At 45.9% G+C, this 19,477-nt stretch overlaps 1 protein-coding gene and 1 pseudogene across 1 annotated transcript in view; one reads left to right on the plus strand and one right to left on the minus strand.

Moving 5' to 3' along the window:
* The first annotated feature begins 333 nt into the window (after window positions 1-333).
* LOC147725591 (uncharacterized) lies at window positions 334-9,541 on the plus strand (annotated as a pseudogene).
* Window positions 9,542-10,425: 884 nt separating this feature from the next.
* Window positions 10,426-19,477, minus strand: part of UBOX5 (U-box domain containing 5) — a 195,863-nt gene continuing 186,811 nt past the window's right edge. Inside the window, exons 6-7 of the mRNA XM_086964290.1 lie at window positions 13,024-13,923; window positions 10,426-11,518 (exon numbers count right to left, since the gene is read on the minus strand). Coding sequence (XP_086820416.1) covers window positions 13,715-13,923 — 209 coding nt within the window. The 3' untranslated portion in view covers window positions 10,426-11,518; window positions 13,024-13,714. The remainder of the gene's footprint in view (window positions 11,519-13,023; window positions 13,924-19,477) is intronic.

Below are 19,477 nucleotides of genomic sequence, written 5' to 3' on the forward strand. Positions count from 1 at the left end.
GAATTGAAATGTGTGCACCAAGAGGCGACCCTTGATCTCCCCCACCTTGTTACCCACCCTCCCCCAAAAAATTGCAACCCCCGTGGTTTTCGTTGGGAGGGAGGAGAAGAATTGTTGTGGGAAGGCTCGGGAGCGCATCCTATGCCAATCCTTCTGCAGGACGTGAGTTTCTTGTAGTAGGCATATATCTGCTCCAGTGTTCTCTAAGTAGGAGATAACAGCCCTCCTCTTAATCGGGTTATACAGCCCCTTCACGTTAAGTGTTACTATCTTAAGTGTAGTGTCCGTCATGGTGCAGAGGATATGTAGCGCAGCGCAGAGTGGACTTCCGCCATGTCACAGAACCGTGTGGTAGCAGGTATTAGGCCGTGTCTTCCCCGATAGCCTTGTAGGCCTAGACCCGGACCCTGTATGTAGATGGGTGATAAACCTCGGAATCAGCACAGCAGTGATGTAACCCCCCATCCAATGATAAATCTAGTCTGGCACACTGGTCCCCACCCCCGAACCCTCCCTAGCCCAACAAGCCCCCCCAAAGCAGCCCAAAGCCACCATTGATTGCATTTTGGCACATGTAAGCAAATGTTTTTGTGAGCTGAGGTTCTGCAACTACCCCCCCCAGCTCAACCACCCCCCTCCCAACCCCAACCCCCTTGAAACGTATAGTCCCAATCCTGTTCCCCCGAACCGGATCGTGGTAGAAAATATTGAAGGGGTCATCTCCGACGGCGGCCCCTCCGCCCGACCCACCCACCGTATGGGCAAATCCTGTGCAATGCAGAGTCTCCCTTATGGAAGTGTCTATCACTCTGGGGAAGAAGTCTCTTTGGCCACCTCTGCTACCGCCGTCTCGCGCTCCCGGGAGATGACAGAGGCATCAAGTTTAAGGCGGTGAGATGGGGACCGTTTATGATGCACAGTTTGCCATCCCCCCCCTGGCAGATCCTTGTGAGCTTCTGAATACTGGTTCAGTGTCGACTTGGTCCAAACCCAGGAGTTCACATGCGTCTTTGAGTGACCGCAGCTGTTGTAGCCGTCCATTCCACTTGAATATTATCCGAAATGGGTGCCCCCATGAATAGGGGACCTCTTTCTGCCGTAAAAAGTCTGTCACTTGCGTGAATTCCTTCCTTTTTTGGAGAGTGATGGAAGAGAGATCTTGGTAGATGGCGATGGAATGACCCTGAAACTGAAGGGGCTGGGCTCGCCGGGCCGCTCGGAGAATCCGCTCCTTTAACGGAAAATCCGGGAGGAAAGCCAGGATGTCTGGTGGCGGGGCCGGAGCTCTACGAGGCAACCCCACTCTGTGTGCCCTATCTATGCGAATGTTAAAGTCCGCCGGCTCCCCCAAAATGCTCCTGAAGAGGGCCTGCAGGTACGCGGTGACATCAGTCCCTTCCTCCTTCTGAGGGACCCCCCGGACCCGTATGTTGTTTCAACGGGAACGGTTTTCAAGGTCCTCAGCGTGGGCCTGGAGGTCCAGTTGCTGGTCAGTGAGTCGCAGGATCTCCTGCTGGAGCTGTTCAATTTCGGCGCTTCTAGTTTGGTCAGCGACCACGCGCTCACCGAGGCCCTCCACGTCGCGTCGGAGTTCTTTGACTTCACCTGCAACTTCCTGTTTTAAGGATTTGAAGTCTTCCCGGAGCGAGTTAAATAATGTTTCCAGGAAGGATCTGGTGATGGGCACCTGGTCTTCCATGGCCGCAGGCGGTGTTTTCCCTGTCCCTGGGGACGGCGGGTCCTTGCCAAATTTGGGCTGCGACTTAGCTAGTAGTTCAGGGAGCGTTTGGGACCCCCTCTTCCCCCTCTGTCCCGCCATAGTGTGTGGGAGCGCAGGGCACCGGCAGGCGGCAGGCCTCAGGACCCCGGATCGATGCAGGGGGACAGCGATGTAGCGTTGCCTGAGCGGGGAGTCCACAAGCGTCTAGTAGGTCGTCTCTCACACCACTCGGGGCCAGGGCAAATGTGGTATTCTACGCACCCTCCAGCCGGGGGGGGCGGTGAAGACGGCACCCCCTGACCACCAGCCACTGTGCGAGGTGGTTTATCAGAGTTCAGGGAGTGTGGCCCCACTGTTCCACAAAATGTACCCGGACCAGCTCCTCCCTCGGTGCAGTTTCGGCTCCCTCAGGCAGTTCTCCGCCGGGGGCTCGATCGTGCCCCCCGAGCTTTCCACGCGCCCTCCTCTACTCTCCTCACCTGTGCGATGCTGTGTGCTCGGGGATCCTCCAGGCCTCTCCAGCTCCGGAAGCACGGCCCGCTAGGCCCCTCCAGCGTCCGTCCTTCCCGGTGTGCTGCGGCTGTCCCCGCCTGCTTGGGGCCTATAGAGGTCGCGGGGGATCAATGTCTTGTACTCTGCCGCCACCGGACCCCCCTCATATGCTCAGGGTCGCTCCGATCATCCGGGGGAATGCGAGGTGTGCAGAGTCGAGGCAAAGAGGCAGCCTCCATTCACTTAGCGCTTTTAAAAAAAAACGAATTTCACTGCACTACTCGCGCTGCTGTTATAGCGAATGTTTTTATATAGCGATTAGAGGCTATTTTTAAAACGTTCAGTGTGGGTTTGCGGGTAAACTTACTTTAATCACTGGTATTCACCTCAGCTGCTCAGTTTTTCTCCCACTCCCGCCCCGGTCCGCCGCGTCCAATCATGGGCGTTTGATGCGGAGGGCGAGGAGGAGCCTTACACTTCCGGGCTCAGGGAGCACAGGTCAGCGCTCTAGCGACGCTGAAGGCTAAAGTTTATTTAAGGTCAGCTGGGACTGTAACGCGCTGTGGAGAAGAGTGTTGCCGGTGGCAGAGGCAGCCTCCATTCACTTAGCGCTTTAAAAAAAAAACGTATTTCACTGCACTGCTCGCGCTGTTATAGCGAATGTTTTTATGTAGCGATTAGAGGCTATTTTTAAAACGTTCAGTGTGGGTTAGTGGGTAAACTTACTTTAATCACTGGTATTCACCTCAGCTGCTCAGTTTTTCTCCCACTCCCGCCCCGGTCCGCCGCGTCCAATCATGGGCGTTTGATGCGGAGGGCGAGGAGGAGCCTTACACTTCCGGGCTCAGGGAGCACAGGTCGGCGCTCTAGCGACCACTCTTATCACTATAAATGTGTTTTGGGCAGCGACCGCGCAGCGCACGCGTGCAGCGGGCGCGCCGGAAGCGCGCCGAAGTCGAGCCAAAGTCAAGCCCGTCTGCGCCCGTCCGCGGCCGGACGGGGCGCGGGGCCACAAACCCTGGCTCTCCTACCACAACCACTATAAGGTATGGCAGACATGAATTGCTTGCCCTCCAACCTGACACGCTTGCAGCTTGCAAACACTCCTTGCATGCCCTGTCGTTAAATAAATGCACTTTCTGTACTTTTGTTCCCATCAGTCATGTCCCAGCCACCAGCACGGGTCACACCATCAAAGCAGCCTTACTTAACTGTAGATCCCTACGCAAGCACTGCACAGAAATCTTCCACTTACTTGAGGACCAGAACCTTAACATCTTATTCCTGACGGAAACTTGGCTGGATGACTATTCAGACCCTGACATTATTCAGGCCCTTCCCCTGGATACTCCCTCTCCAGATTGGATAGGAAAGACGGCAGAGGGGGTGGCATCGACATCGCTACGAAAGCCCCTCTAGTATGCTCCTTATCTCCCATACAGGTTGACCATAGTGAAGCTGGCTCTTTCACGATTAACACCGGTCCCAATCACTCTATATCGGGTATTCTGATATATCGACCACCTGGTAGGCTATTTGACTTCACTTCCACCCTGATGGAAGCCATAACTCACTTAGCACTAAGGAAATCTCGTTTATTAGTGCTAGGAGATCTCAATGCCCATTTTGAAGACCCCTTAGATACTGACGCAACTGACATTCAAGCTGACCTACTCTCGGTACAGCTCGAATTAAAGAATAAGGAACCGTCACATCAATTAGGACATTTATTGGACCCCGTTTTTGGCAACTGGAAGGGAGTCCATACCTCAGATCCTCAACCCATACCCTGGTCGGATCATTACATCATCCCCATAACAATTCAACTAGACAGAACCGAGCATTATCGACATCAATCTCTACGTTATAAACGCAGAAAATGGAAGAATTTCTCAATTGAATCTTTCACTAAAATTTTCCAGGATGAAGGCTCTCCTAAAGGGGATGATTGCGAGACAGTTAATAAGCACATACACAACTTCGTCACCAAGGCCCTTGATATCACTGCCCCTATTCGCACCACGACCAATGCCAGGAGAACTAAAAAAGCTGCTCCCTGGTTCAGTCAAGAACTGCAAACCATGAAGACGGCATGTAAAAAGCTCGAAAGAGCATGGCGCCAGAAATTTTGCCCAGAAATTAAAACCCAGTACAAAATAGCGCAAAGAGTATATAACAAAACTATACGCTTGTCTAAGGCAGCTCATTATCATACCCGCATTATGGAAGCAGAAAACTCCTCTAAGGAACTGTATCAAATATACAAAGAAATCTCCATTGTGGACGCGACTCCTTCCTCCCAAAACGATTCTGTGGAAACCTGTGACAAAATTGCCCAGTATTTTTCAGGAAAGATCACAAAAATTTATGCCAGCTTTTCCAATAATATAAAGTTGGCTACTGAATTTATTGAAAATGATAATTTCATAAATACTCCAGAGTGCCTAGGCTCATTCGAAGTTCCTCCCTTTGAAGCTTTGGCTAAAATGTGCAAGAACATCAAATCAGGATCTCCTCGAGACCCTGCGCCTCCTAAAATTCTAGCTGAAGCTTTCCCTGCACTAGAGCCTCATTTCAGACATCTGCTTCAAGTCTCCTTCTCCACGGCTTGTTTGCCTGTGGAATGGAAACAGGCAGTAGTGTTACCGATTAAAAAAAAGCCAAACATAAGTCAAGACATTTTGGAAAACCTTCGCCCAATATCTTTGCTACCCTACCTTGCAAAGCTAGCTGAGAAAATTGCTAATATCCAACTTATGGAACATCTAGAAGCCCATAATGTTTTTCATAAATCTCAATCGGGTTTCAGGTCTAATTTTTCCACAGAGACAGCTCTCCTGAGGGCTACTGAAACCCTACGAGAAGGAGCGGATGAGGGTAAGACCATGGCTCTCATCATGCTGGATCTCAGTGCCGCGTTTGACACTGTAGCGCATTCCATCCTGCTACAGTGTCTAAACAGAGCGGGAGTCATCAATAAGGCACTGGGATGGCTGAAGGCCTTTCTGATTAACAGGAGCTTTCAAGTCCAAAGAGGGACTTTTCTCTCAGACAGCGTGATGCTTGAACAGGGGGTACCTCAGGGCTCTGCCCTGAGTCCCACCCTGTTCAATTTATACATGGCTCCCCTGGCAGAAGTGGTGCAGTCGTTCGGCGTAGAGCTTGTCTCTTACGCCGACGACACGCAACTTCTAATATCACTGTCTCAAGCCCCTTCGCTGGAAGCAGATAACTTCAATGCTTGCATGGGTAAGCTTGCCACTTGGATGACAGAGCACTGTCTAAAACTAAATGGCACTAAAACGGAGGTTCTTATAATTGGAGGCAATGAGGCAAAATGGACAAAAGAATGGTGGCCCAACTGCTTGGGTCCTTTGCCCCCTCCCAACCGGGAAGCAAAAAATCTAGGTGTCTGGGTAGACAATAAGTTGTCTTTTGATAGCCACATTAAGAAAACAGTAGGCAAATGTTTTAGAGTAATGAAAACTCTCAATCGCACCCTTGACTTGTTGCCTCTGAACTCCAGACGCACCATGACGCAGGCACTAATCACTTCCCGTATTGATTACGGGAATGTGCTGCTCCTGGGCACATCTGCTAAAAACATCAAGAAACTACAGGTTCTACAAAATTCTGCAGCACGCCTAGTGTTAAGGCTTCCCCGTAGAGCCCCCTCGAGACCCTCTTTGGCATCCCTCCATTGGCTACCTATTAGCAAGAGGATTGTTTTCAAAGCTCTACTATGGTGCCATAGGATAATCCACCAAAGAGCGCCGGCTTATATGTCGGATCTGGCATCCCTGTATGAACCTAACAGATCCCTCAGATCTAAAGGAATGGGTTTGCTCAGAACTTCTCGCCCCAAAAAAGCCAGAATGGGAGGCAGGTCCTTCCGCTCACTAGCGGCCAAGCACTGGAATCTCCTGCCCACGGACACTAGGCTAGAGACCAATGAGGCCTCTTTTAGAAAGATGCTGAAAACCTTTTTATTTACTATAATGGTACTCCTCTCTCTCCTCATAAAATGCTCTCTCCACAGCGCGGGGACACGCCGGGAGGCGTCACCAGGCGCTTTATAAACCCCTTTAAACTAAAAAGTCTAGGCCCAGAACCGGGGCCTCAATTTTCTCGACCACCGGCCGGTTCTTCCGGATCACCGGCCGGGTCGCCTGGTTGGAGGTCGCCGCTTCCCCCGATAGTTTAGCTGGTGGGGGGGGCGTGAACCAGACCTCCTCGCTGGTAGGGCCACTCTGTCGGCGCTGTGCTGCTCCGGCGAGCCTGCGTGGGCAGGCGTCAGCGCTCAGCCGGCAGGCCCGAAGCCGGGGCCTCGAGTTTCGTGATGGCCGACCGGGTGGTCTCTGTATCCCGGGCGGGCCGTTAGTGTGGCGGAGTGTCTCTCCTCGAGCCTTGTGGCCCCAGCGGTGATGACGGGGTCTATTGATTTACCCGTGTTCTCGGTGATGTTGGCACTCTAGGACCGACTCGGAGTCCGCCGGGTAGCTGCTCAGGACTTGCGTAGCTCCCGGTGCGGTCGCCGCCACAGAACGCCGGGCGCCAGTCCCCGCGCAACTCTCCTGATGCAATTCTCGGGGCGCCGGCTTCACCCCAAGGCTGTCACCGCTGGGCAGCTATTCCCCTATGCTGCTCTCTGATTTGGGAGATATTTAAGCGATATACACGGCGTTTTGGCGGGATCGGGCAGGGAGCTCCGGAGACCTGCGTCCGATCACGCCGCCATCTTGGACACGCCCCAGGTTGTTCACTTTAAAGGTTGTCTAAACCTCTTGCTGGAACCCAGACACCCCAGTCAATCATTTATTCTAAGGGTTTCACCCATGCACATTTGCCTGCTTGCTGTGTACATACGTACAGGGGAGTATTTAAGCAGGTACCGACTAGGATCTTTCCCTCTTCTTTAACCCTTTCATGTATTATACAGGAAGGTGTTGAATCAGCTTGTCCATCTCTTCCCACTGTCAATGGCCAATCTTGTTTAGGGGGACATTTTAATTGGTTATCTTCCACTGCGTGGCTGGTGCTCTTTCCACCATTCGTTCAACAATTTCCAGTCCTATTTTCCAAGCGAAGAGGCAGTCCCAATGATGTAGAGACATTAGCCCTCTTTCTGGCTGTTGTCGCAATGATGGAGTCCACCACTGTATTGTCCTTGAGGTAGGTGTAGTCTTAGGAGGAGTGTTTGTTTTTATTTTCGATCTTTGGTGTCACTGCTTTAGAAGAAACGGGTTTTTTGAAAACTTCTTTCCTCTGATCCAGAATACTCTTTATTTTTCTTTAAGGATGGCATCGCTTTCTCCAGATAGAATCACGTTTCAGTCAGCTTGGATTCCAGTTGCACCACACAAGTGCTCGCTGGTATTTTCATGAGTGCATTGCAGCGTGTGATGTCGTCAGATGGAAAAGGCCTCAAGGGGAACTATTCACACCCTCTTCAGGAGAGTTGGTATGAAGATCTTGCCAGAGTCGTCCTATAATTTTGAGGTCCAGGAAGGAAGCCTGTTCATAATGGTCCTCCTCTTCATAGAAAAGCTCTTGAACTTAATCGCGGGCTCTGGCATTGTTGGGTCTTTAAGCTCAGCATTTTCCTGTTCCTACCTTTTCCCTCCTCTGGTTTTGTAGGGATTTATTCCATGAAGAACTACTTTAAGTTCTGTTTCTTCTTTAAGAGTGCTTCAATTTTGGCCTCGAGTCAATGCTTCCTTCTCTCGACTTCAATTGCACGTCGTTAGGCAAAGCATGACTGGTGTCTTTCTCTTAAGAGTCAGCCACTTTTTCTTTAGACTCCTTATCCCTACCTCGGTCTCGATCGATTTTTGATGTCTGCGAGCTTACCTTTTTCACTTGTACTTGTGGGTTACTGATGTTGCTTCTTTTGATGTTTTGGTTTCGAAGGCTCTTATTTCTTGAGGGCAATGCCGCCCTTTTTCGTGTAAGATCCTTCGCCTAGTGCCATCTCGGTTTCTTTAGGTTTTCCTCCTTGTCACTGGACAGGCCAAAGTCCCGGAGAGAGGGCTTTTTCTACTCCTCCCGGACTTTGAAGGTTTTGGGTTGGAATTCTGCACTTCTAAACAGTTCTAGATGACTCATCAGGACATATGATTCTCCTGATTGCTGATTAGCGAAAAGGTCTATCGAGACATCTGCTCAATAGGAGGACAGTTTTATAAGTGATCTGTTGTAGATCTCCCATATATTATTGTACAAGTGCTCATATTCTGGACCAGTGATCAGTTTATTTTACAGCAGATCGTGATTGTTCTTGGTCCAGGCTGAAATGTTCAGATATATTGTTCTTGAAAAGTGTCATATGGCCCATAGGGACATTGTCGTTTTTCTCTAAGTTAGCATGAGCACGCTGAGACTTGCTTGCTGCTTTTCGCACATCACTACACAACTTAATTTTTGCATTAATTTCTATGGCTTTTTTCACATGAGAACTCATCGCTGTGTTCACTCTCTGTAAGTTCCTGGGATTTTGACTGACCACTGTGAGCAAAATCAAACAACAAGGCCCCTTGTTATTTTGTTCTGGCCAGGCTTTAGCACTTAGACAAAACATGCCAATGCAGCTGTTGTTTGGACAACATACTTTGGTCTTATTAGCATACACAAATAGGTAGCACACACTTGGAGAGGGACCTTTCCAGGGAGAGCGAGACAGCACCTATAAAGTAGATCTACCATCTATAGGTTGAGATATGTGGTCTGCTGACAAAGCCCACCTTCTAATATATAATAATGACTGCTTCTTAGCAAGGGAGGGAGGTTAGGCTCTATTGGCTTTCCATGAGGACATCTCCCTTCATGATTTATGGACTAGCGGCTATGCTGACTGTATTTGTACTGTGCATTTTCCTGCTTGTTGTTGCACGTATACTGCATGTTAGGACATGTTAGTTAAAATAAATATTTTTAAACCATTTAACGTCTCTGTCAGATCTTATTGTGGACAAGTACAAGAGTGCGAGTGAAAGGGTGAGTCTTGTTACTGCGATTCCTGAGATATCTGGGAGTGTTGTGTTCTGGGGTGTCTAATCATTTGTTTCTTTGTGGGTGAGTAGGCGAGCAAGTGAAGCACTATAGCTAGTCGGTCCTGTGCTCATGGGTACTAAGGTGGTAGGATGACTCAGTCGTTATACACCAAGGTCCTATAATCATGCGTATAGTTCTGTTTTGGTGCGGAATCCCTGCAACAGGAGAACATAGAGGTTTTCATGTCAGTGCTAAACAATAGGAGTTATAGACCGACACTAAGGTATATCAATAATTTTCTACTTATTTTCCTTTTTATGTTTAGTCCAGAATTTATAAAATAATGTGGGGATCCGTTTTGATCAAGTGTCTGTTCATCTTTACCACCACAGCTGCTCATTGTTTTTAGTTTAGATCACCTCATGGCTGCTGTTCTTTGGTCTTGCAGAATTGTTGTTGAATTTTTGTAGAGAATGTACAGTTTTATCAAATTATGTGACGTTTTCATTACTGTATGAAGGACTCTTGGACATCTCCTGAAAAAGACCCTACCAGAAGAGCTACGCGCACTGTGACAAAAGTGTTCTACTTTGCTTTTTGATATAGTTCTGTAACCTTGAACTTAATATTAACTAAGCTCCTACTTCTCCTTCGGAATAAATGGGGGTAGAGGTGAGGGTGAAAGGAGTAAGCTTAGGTCTAAAATAGGCTTGTGTCCTCTTTCTTTTTCTACATCTTTGCTGTGTTCTTTAATATCGCCTTTACTAAGCTGTCTCAGCCATAAAGCAGTGCCCGTAGATCCAAAATGGAATTCGTGTTTACAATGACTTTTGGTGGTTAGGCTTCATATCCCCCGGGCATTCATATATTTAGCAAATGGTATATGTCGTAACTTACAGGACAATTGTTTGATATAAAAATATTTTTTTTATAGTTCTTTACATTCCTTTATACTTTCGGGCACTTTGTTCAGCCCCGTTATGGTTATGCAAACCTTACAATCAATGCTTTAAAAATGTAGTAAGCAAACCGCCTATATTCCATAAAATGGATTATACTAAAAGGTACCCCAGGTAGTACACATTTGTCTCATTGGATGTGCACCCTTTCGTTGTGAAACACTTCGATGTAGTTAAGTCATTGTACAGGGCATTCTAAACAGTAATGTATATTGTGCAATTAGTACAATGATGCAATAAGGACAGGATAAATAAGGACAAACGGACACTTGTACCATAACTTTATTTAGGCATAAAGTTATACCGACCAAATGAAACAAAACTCTTATAAGCCCTACAATGGAAGGTCTGAAATATGCATTTCTTTGTACAGATCATTACTAAGAAGATGAGTATTAGACTTCTTCATGTACCCCTGAAGCAGTCATTTGTTTTAAGCCACTTAACATCTGACTTCCACTGATCACAGTGCTATTCACAAAGGTTAACAACTTCAGCAGGTCACACCTTGTTAGAAGGAGTTCTAGGACACAACAGCACTACAAGGAGGTAGCTCACTAAGATCTAAGAATTTGAGCACAAGAACTGAAGCTGCTGCAAACTCCAAAAAGCAACAACGCAAAACAAACACAAGACAAACTGTGGCATGCACCCAAGCCTGTTTTTCTAAAGTCCAAGTTCTTTTTTGGCAAAACACTCCAGTGACATAAAAAGGAGTAAAAGTAATGGCAGGACATCTCACAAGGTATGTCATCTGGGCACAACAATATTGTGCATAATAACTTCTGAATCAATTGCTCACCCCTCCTTTGTGAGCTCCATGTGTAAGTATAATAGGACCGACTTACAAAGCAAATAGTAACTTTTCAAGAAGTACAACTCAGATACTCAAAGTTACTATCTTCTTGGGAGCCATAAAACTCTTGGCGAACGCACCAAATTAAGTAAAATGTACATTTTTCGTGTGCGCTAATAACTATGAATCAGTAGGATTTACTGGTGAAAAAGCGGCTGATACGAGTCAATCGAGGGTAAGCTGCAATTGTACCATAATGTTTGGGGGTTTCATCAAACTCATTACCCTAACCGCCCTCAATTAATAGGGGTATTATTCAGTTCCAATTTGCACACTTCTTTCACAGCCTTTGCGTGCCATTAAATATTAGCTAAATGTACAGATCTTGAGTCTTGAGAAGTTGCAACTACCTGCCCAATGGCCACTACTGTACCTCTGATGAAAGCACCTATGTTTACCCACCGAAATATCAACCAATCAATGAGCAAACTGATACTGGTGAATTTACCAGTTGCAGTTTCCATCTGTAGCCTTCATTGTCCACAGTTTGATTCTGACAATCTTTGAGATGGAAACAAGCTCACGTCACTCCCATCCTGAAAAAATCGTCTCTGGACCCTCTCAAACTCGAGAATTACCATCCAATCTCCCTCCTCCCGTGGGCTGCGAAGGTGGCAGAAGCCCATGTCAACGGCATTCTGTCCAATAACCTTCAGTCCGCTAACATTCTAGACCCTTCGCAGAATGGCTTTCGTGATGGGCACAGCACTGTGACCGCACTCCTTTCCGTGGTTGAACATCTGCGCGGAGTGCTGGATGCGGGTCAAACGGCGGCTCTGGTACTATTAGATCTCAGTGCCGCCTTTGACACTGTTTCTCACGCAATACTTCTGCAGCAGCTGGGAGAGGCGGGCATCAAGTGTTTGGCGCTGGAATGGTTTCGATCGTTTCTTTCTGATCGTACCTTTCGGGTCTCTACACCTCCCTTCGAGTCTCAACCTCACATCATCGAACAGGGAGTCCCGCAGGGATCAGCATTGAGCCCCACGCTTTTCAATCTTTATGTGCGGCCGCTGGCTGCTGTCGCCAAGCGTTGGGACCTTACGATGGTGTCCTACGCTGACGACATGCAGCTTGCGGTTGCACTTAGTGGAGACTCTGACCCTGAGGCCTCCAACTTCCGTGAGGGTCTCAGTGCGGTGGCAGGATGGATGACGGCTAATTGCCTGCAGCTCAATGCGAAAAAAACCGAGGTATTGATTGTGGGCAAACAGAGAAATCTTTGGGGTGATAAGTGGTGGCCAGCTGATCTGGGCCCTACCCCTGTCGAGGTGAAAAATCTGGGCGTTTGGCTGGACACTACGCTTAGTTTTTCCTGCCATACAAAAAAAGTAGCTGCGACCTGCTTTGGTATCTTACGGGGGCTTAGGCCAGTGTTGAAATGTTTTGATGCTCCGACTCGACAACTGATAATTCAGGCAGTTATACTGTCTAGGCTCGACTATGCAAGCTCGCTGTTGCTTGGAGCTAATCAGGCCGAAATTACGAGATTGCAGCGCGTCCAGAACGCTGCAGCTAGGGCTCTAGTCGGTCTCCCCAGATTCTGTTCTGCTAGAAGTACTATTTTCAAGCTCCACTGGCTGCCTGTGCTTCAGAGGATAGAATTTAAGACTATGTCTTTCTTTTAAGATATTGAAACTTGCTTCTCCTCAGATACTAGAGCATCTTATTATCCCCTACATTCCTTCCCGTCAGCTGAGATCCTGTGGACAAAATTTAGCCGTGGTTCCTCGCTTTTTGAGAAGTAGGTCCGGCGGTCATTCTTTTAGAGTGCTTGCCCCCAAACTTTGGAACTCTCTTCCTGCCCATGTTCGTGCCCTTGATGATCTTCTGACATTTAGGAAAGCTGTTAAAACGTATATCTTCCCAAATAGCTGCTAATTTTCTTCTATCTGATCCCTTCTGTTGCTCTGTTCGTGTTGTGTTTCTTTCCAGGCGCAGCGCCGGGACGTCCCTTAGCTGGGGCAGCTGTGCACTTAAAAAATGGAGTTAACATAACAGTTAACAGATTTGCTATTTTTTCCACAGACTGCACTATTTTCATACCTGAAAGAAAGCTGGGCCCAGTTTTGTTATAACGTTACCTACCACTGGTGTACCCAATACATAAAAAAATAAGTTAGAACTAAAATAAAGTTTCTTTTGACATCTGTGTACAAAGATGTGATGTGAAATGAAACTAAGAGTGGGAATATGTTATGTGCTGTACTGTTCCCATACGCTCCCCCAGATTCCCAACCTCTGAGTGACCCGCCCTGACCTGAAGTGGAGTGGAACCTTGTGACATAAAAGCAGAAAGGGTGCAGCCAATGGGGAGATAGAATTCCCCTGTAAACATGCGTGTTTAATTTCGGAGATGGGAGGCAAACATGGACAGCCATATATGATTTAAAAAAAGCCATGCTACTACTTCAGGCTAAAAGCTTTACTTGAAGTAACAAAATAACACATTGTTTATCCGTAGGATTATGTGCATGATGTAAGTTTTGCTAACATAATTAAACAGTTAACACAAACAAAACAAGCTTCAGAGTGGTTTCTAACCGTCCTTTAAGCCCCCAAACAGTGTCGTCTTCGAGCATAAACATGATTTTATAGAACTCATCCGCCTGCCGTCTCATAGTATTGGGGTAAGAACCATATCTTTGTCCTCTGTTGCTGGCCCACCTGCTGGTCTCCGTGGCACATGAATGTAAATTAGAAATGGACTCTCTGGATATCGCGAGAAGAGGCTGATCTCTTACAATCCAAGCACATAACTGTGGCATTGCGCTGCTTTTCTGAGAGACAGGCACGACACATTAAGTGGCCGCAAGGAAGCTGGTACACAGACTCTGTTTTCGAATAAGCAGAAAATGTTCTAGAGCAGGAAGAACATCCTTGGACGCTGCTGCTCCGATTGTGATCTGGAAAAAAAAGGCAAATCGTTACTAGTGACTTCTCTACCATTGTGGACATAACTACACTGACCAGCACAATCTTGAGGCATAGTTCCTCAAAGATAACCTAGGTACCTCTAGAATATTGCCTCGTAAGATACCCACAAACCATTTAATAGGATTTGGCACCAGGTGGCCCCCCACACAGATAGCTGCTGACACGCTAGTCACAGAAGGAAAACTGTGTGGTATGTACTATTGTTCCCTTAATGTTGCCATGGCTGCGCCTATTGCAGATCCTCCAGGACATGTTATGATAGAAGGTGGAATTGTGTGTTTTGAACTATAATACAGTAGGAGCCTTGTTGCGAGGAGCTGCCTGCTCCTGAACCGTGTGGCCTTAAGTATTAAACTACAAGACTGTTTCAACAACAGTGTCTGAGTAGTTACTACAAAATGTGAAGCTCATTTTCAGTATCTGAAATGCTCAATGTATGTGTGCGCCTGTAAAAGAAAAAAATAAGATAAATCCTAGAACGTTACCTAGTGAAATATTGTCTTGAATCTATTCTGGGTACACAAAATATAGAGATTTTTATGGTTGTAGTCTGCAGAGATACTGTTCAGTTTCAGTAAATGATGGAGCAGAGCAGATTGTGATGCATAGTTAATTTGTTGTTTGAAGTAATATTTGAGGAGGTGAGAACCTACCTCAAATAATTGTCAGGGTGAACCACAAAAGTCACTAAATAAACCTGGTAGCTTGGCACTAAGCAGTTACTTAACTTTAACGCAATGTATGAAGTATTTCTACAGTATTCAAACAGCAATAATGTGAAAATACAACAAAAGAACAATCCTAAACTAATTTAGGAAACTAGAGTACATTTTATACATAACATGACACCAAAATAAAAAAGAATCCAATCAGTAGAAATGGAGTTACGAGTTCTTAAAGTTTTAGGTAAAAGTAGTGGCAACTGCAGGTATCTGGTTGTGCCGAACCAGGACAAAGTTATGAATTCAGGCCAACCACAATGGAACACGGGCCAGGTCCAGGACAAGGATCGGCCAGCTGGGAGCTGCATCTTTGGTGTGGGGGCTGCATGCAGCTGCAACATGAGGGTCTGCGTCAGGTTTGTTGAAGCTTGTGAGCTTGAACTGCACAGTGCTGCGATGTTAAGGCCCTGCGTCAGATCCAGTGACGCCACCAATCAGAAGGTGCTCAAAGCTGTAATGCGAGGCTCTTTTCCAGATCAGGTGAAGACGCAGATAAGGAGCTGCATGGTGTGAGGCCCTGCATTGCTCTGCGCTAGATCCGGTGAAACCTTCAGTTAAGCAGGGAGAAAGTACACCCTGCCTACAGCCGAGGGGTCAGTACATTCAGGACAGCACTTGGAGGTCAGATCCCACTGTCACAGAGGCCCGCAGCAGGGTCCAGGTCAGATCCTCTTGGGTCTGTGTGGCGTCTGAGCTTACCTTGTCAGAACACTTAGAACTCTGTAGATACCATGTCATAGGAGAGTTATTTGAAAGGCGGTGGCAACTGTGGCAGTTGCCACCGCTTCAAGTTCCATTTGTGATGGGTGAGATCTTTTATGTGGAATAAACTTGGATATACATAGCGACTTACGTATCTTGTGAAGTGTTTACTTTGGATACCATACTGGCGTAGTCGGCAGGATTATCACAAGAAGATATCAACACATGAATAGGTCTCCCGGTATTATGTTATTTTTTTTTCTAAACATTTCCGTCTGTATTTATCCATATTTAATTTTGGGCCATTTTATCTGTATTTATCCACATTTATTTTGTGTTTTGCTTTTAAATTTCCATATTTATTTAACTGATAGAAGCGCACACATACATTGATGCCTGTCGTGTTTGAGCTATTTAAGCTGTCAAATATTATATAACAATACATCCACTGGTAAACACTAGGATTATATCATAAATGTATGTTGCTATATGCCCTTATTTAAAGAAATTGTATCCTGTTTATTAATCTCCCATGCTGGCCATCTGCTGGCATATAATGTATGAAAGATAGCACGGAGAGTCACTTAAAAGAAGTATCATTTTCTGTACTTAATCACTTTTACAAATAAATGCAGACAAAAGAAAACATTGTTTTCTGTCTGCATTTATCTGTAAAAAACGGAAAACAGGGAGCCTTACACATGAAGCAGGACTTCTGAGTTCAGCAGAAGCTATTGGCCTGTTGGTGGTGAACTTTGCATTCAGACTTTCTACCTGGTGAGATCGTACCTATGAGAAGAGGCTGTTTCATGTACTTAGGGGAAGACTATGCTTTTCTCTCGTATTTTATGGTCGTGTGTGGGCCATGGGAGACTGTCTGGGGAAGGCCGTAATGGTTTTCGTGCGTGTAGCCTTCTGTCTTGTGCACAGAATTAGACATTCCAGTTAAGAGAGATTGCTGGCTCAGCCCTTGAGCGTGCCCAATCCTACCATGGATGCGTGCTTAACGCTCCTGCTCACATCCTCTCTCTTCGGTCTTATGCTACTTCGTGGTGAAAGTGTCACAGGCTCACAAGACATTCCACAATACCGGAGACGTGTCTAATGCATTTGCAAAGGCACCACCACACAAAGCACATAAGCACTTACTTGTGTTTTCTTGTCTCTTTGTCTTGTCTTCGTTGTCATGGCAGGTCAGGGTGTAGATCTATTTGTCTTATGGGGAGCTGCTTTGTTTCTGTTACTTGAATCACGTCTATGCGGGATGCATCAAGACTGTCGGATCCGTAGCCTCGCTTGGGATTATGGGTGTGGCTCCAACGTAACGGGCAGACCTCTGGAGTGCTAACCTGCGTTTTTCAGGGTTTTTAAACTGCAGGTTTCCTTCTTCTTTGCTCCTGATTATTCTAATTAAAAGAATACATCAATTCTACTTATCAACTATTATTGATTACAAGATCACTGCAATTTTTGGCGAAGAGGATACCCACGCAAATTTTTTTTTTTCTTGAAGTCAAAACAGCAGAAACTACTGGAGGCATTTCTCTATGGACATTAACCACTTCGTGAGTACTTTGGTGCTATTTCAACGTGTACTTCCCGATTTTTTAATTGGCACCGAGAGATTGTACTCTGCCTGGATTGTATATAACTCCGTATATTCCCGTGGATGCTAGATCATGGCAGTTTGCTACGGAAGTACAAGTGCTGTGTAAAAGAGTTTATGGGCTGACTGTTGGAGCAGTGAAAATTGCATCGCTGTAATTCGTTATATGCCGAAAATACATTTTAAAAGATGTTTTATGGCATTTGAGTCTGCTGTTGGTCAGAGAGCGTTGGAGGTGCTTACTTTTGAATTTGCCGCTGGAGTGCGGGTGCCGTAAACTTGAGGAAGTAATCCCTTCAGACGCGCTTTGGTGTGGAGTCTCCAAGATTCGACAGCGCCAACCGCGTACAAAGGTCACGCAATACTATCTACTTGAGAGCGCACGTCACCGCGTTCACAGATTACGCACGGTGGCCATTTTGGTGAATTAAGAAGTTTGGTTTCCAAGACAACCGACATCCGAGCAATTTTGTCGAGTGAACACCGTGAAACTGACTAAAGCGGATTTGATCAACTCTGGACATCGGCGATTGTGTGAGGTATTTCTGGGAGAAGGATATGCATGCAGCATCATATTCTTGAGGTTGTGTGCTTTTTTTTATTATTTATTTTCTTGAAGTGGAAAGCTTTACTGAACCTTCATCCTACTGTGAACTGTTACGAAAGGAAAAGTAATTGTTGCTACATTCATCAAGTACTAGACATTGAACTCTCTTAATATAACACTAAATATGACAACGGAAAATGTTTCTTCAAGACCGAATACGTCGGGGGACAGTAGTGTACCAAAACTTCAAATTAACTCACCGAAAGAATTCTTGTCTATTCCAGGCGAACCTATAGTAGCATGGTTAGACTGGAAAGAATATTTTCTAAATTACATAGCGAATTTAGAGGATGTTAATGGTACATTTACTCCAGAAAGAAAGAAGAGAATGCTGTTGTATTCCTTAGGTCCTGAAGGGTTACGCATTTTTAATGATTTGCATACTCAGGAAAGGGATGAGGGGGATTTGGACATATTTAAGGTAGCATTGTTAAACCTTGATTATCATTTTTCTCCTTCAGTGTGTATAGGAGTTACTAGGCATTCTTTCTTTCATAGAAAACAGGAGAAACATGAGTCCGTTGAAGAGTATGTCTCTGCATTGAAAAAACTGGCTGCCAAGTGTAAATTCGCACAATTGCAGGAAGAACTTATTAGAGACCAAGTAGTCATGTATGCTAAAAATAAGAGTTTACAGGACAAGTTATGGGTGGAAGGTGATAAGTGTCTCAAAGACATTATCGCTATGGTGAAAAAAGCTGAACTGTCTGAAAGGTGTGCTAAAGTCACTCTTTCACAAGAGAAAAAAGGTACTGAAGAGATAGTTGGGAAAATTGTTGAAAAGAAAGTTGGGTATAAAAGCAACAAGAATACCAAGTTTGAGAAAAAGAAAATGAATTTTCCTGATAAGAAAAGTGACGATGGGCAAAAAAGGTTTAGCACTGTGATATGTTACAGATGTGGCAGCTATTCTCATTCTGCTACGTATGATAGGTGCCCCGCAAAATCTGCAAAATGCATAGAATGTGATTTGGTTGGTCATTTTTCTAGTTTGTAATCGTAAAAGCAAGAAACCTTCAAATGGGAAGGTTGCTTATGTCCAAGACACGTCCTCCTCATCCTCAAGTGACACTGATACGCAAGTGAATTTGGTACAAATGAAGAAAGTAGTACTGAATATCACGGGCGATGTTTCTTCTAAACCGTTGTGTCACATTTTGTTGGGAGGAGTTATGATACGATTGGCGGCTGATTCTGGTTCGCCTTTTACAATTGTTTGGAGGAGTAAATTTGTCAACAACATAGGAGAATGGTTAGAACCAAAGGACATTGCAGCGGAAGGTTATACTGGTAAAAGCATAGAAATGTTAGGATATAGGACTTTGATCTTCCGCTTTAAAGAAAGACAATGTACAGGTAAGCTGTACATATCTGAGGAAGGGCCATCGGTTTTGGGATGGAAGGACCAGAAGATGTTGGGACATAATTCTTAACCCGAATAGCAAAGAGCAGGTACTGGTATCTTGTGAAAGTGTAGACACCAAGAAGTGGGTTTTACAGGAATTTCCAGAAGTATTTGAGAGTCACATGGGAAAATTAAAAGGCTTTACACATCAGATTCGCTTGAAGGAGGGGGCTTGTCCTAAGGTTCATAAGGCTAGGAACATCTCGTTCATTGTCAGGGAGGAAGTCAAAGAGGAGTTAGACAAAATGCTTGCTAACAAAGTTATTGAACCTATAGAAGCTGCCGAATGGGTTTCTCCATTGGTCGTAGCCCGTAAGTCCAATGGCAAGGCCCGTTTATGTGTGGACCGTAGGTATCTGAACAATAACATCCTGGTCGACCAGTTTCCCCTTCCCAGAATCAATGAGATGCTTGCTTTGACACATGGTGCAAGATGGTTCTCCGCGTTGGACCTTTCTGCGGCAGATCATCAAGTGGTGTT

The sequence above is a fragment of the Lissotriton vulgaris genome, chromosome 3_2, assembly GCF_964263255.1.
Source record: "Lissotriton vulgaris chromosome 3_2, aLisVul1.2, whole genome shotgun sequence".
In the NCBI taxonomy this organism is placed as follows: Eukaryota; Metazoa; Chordata; class Amphibia; order Caudata; family Salamandridae; genus Lissotriton; species Lissotriton vulgaris.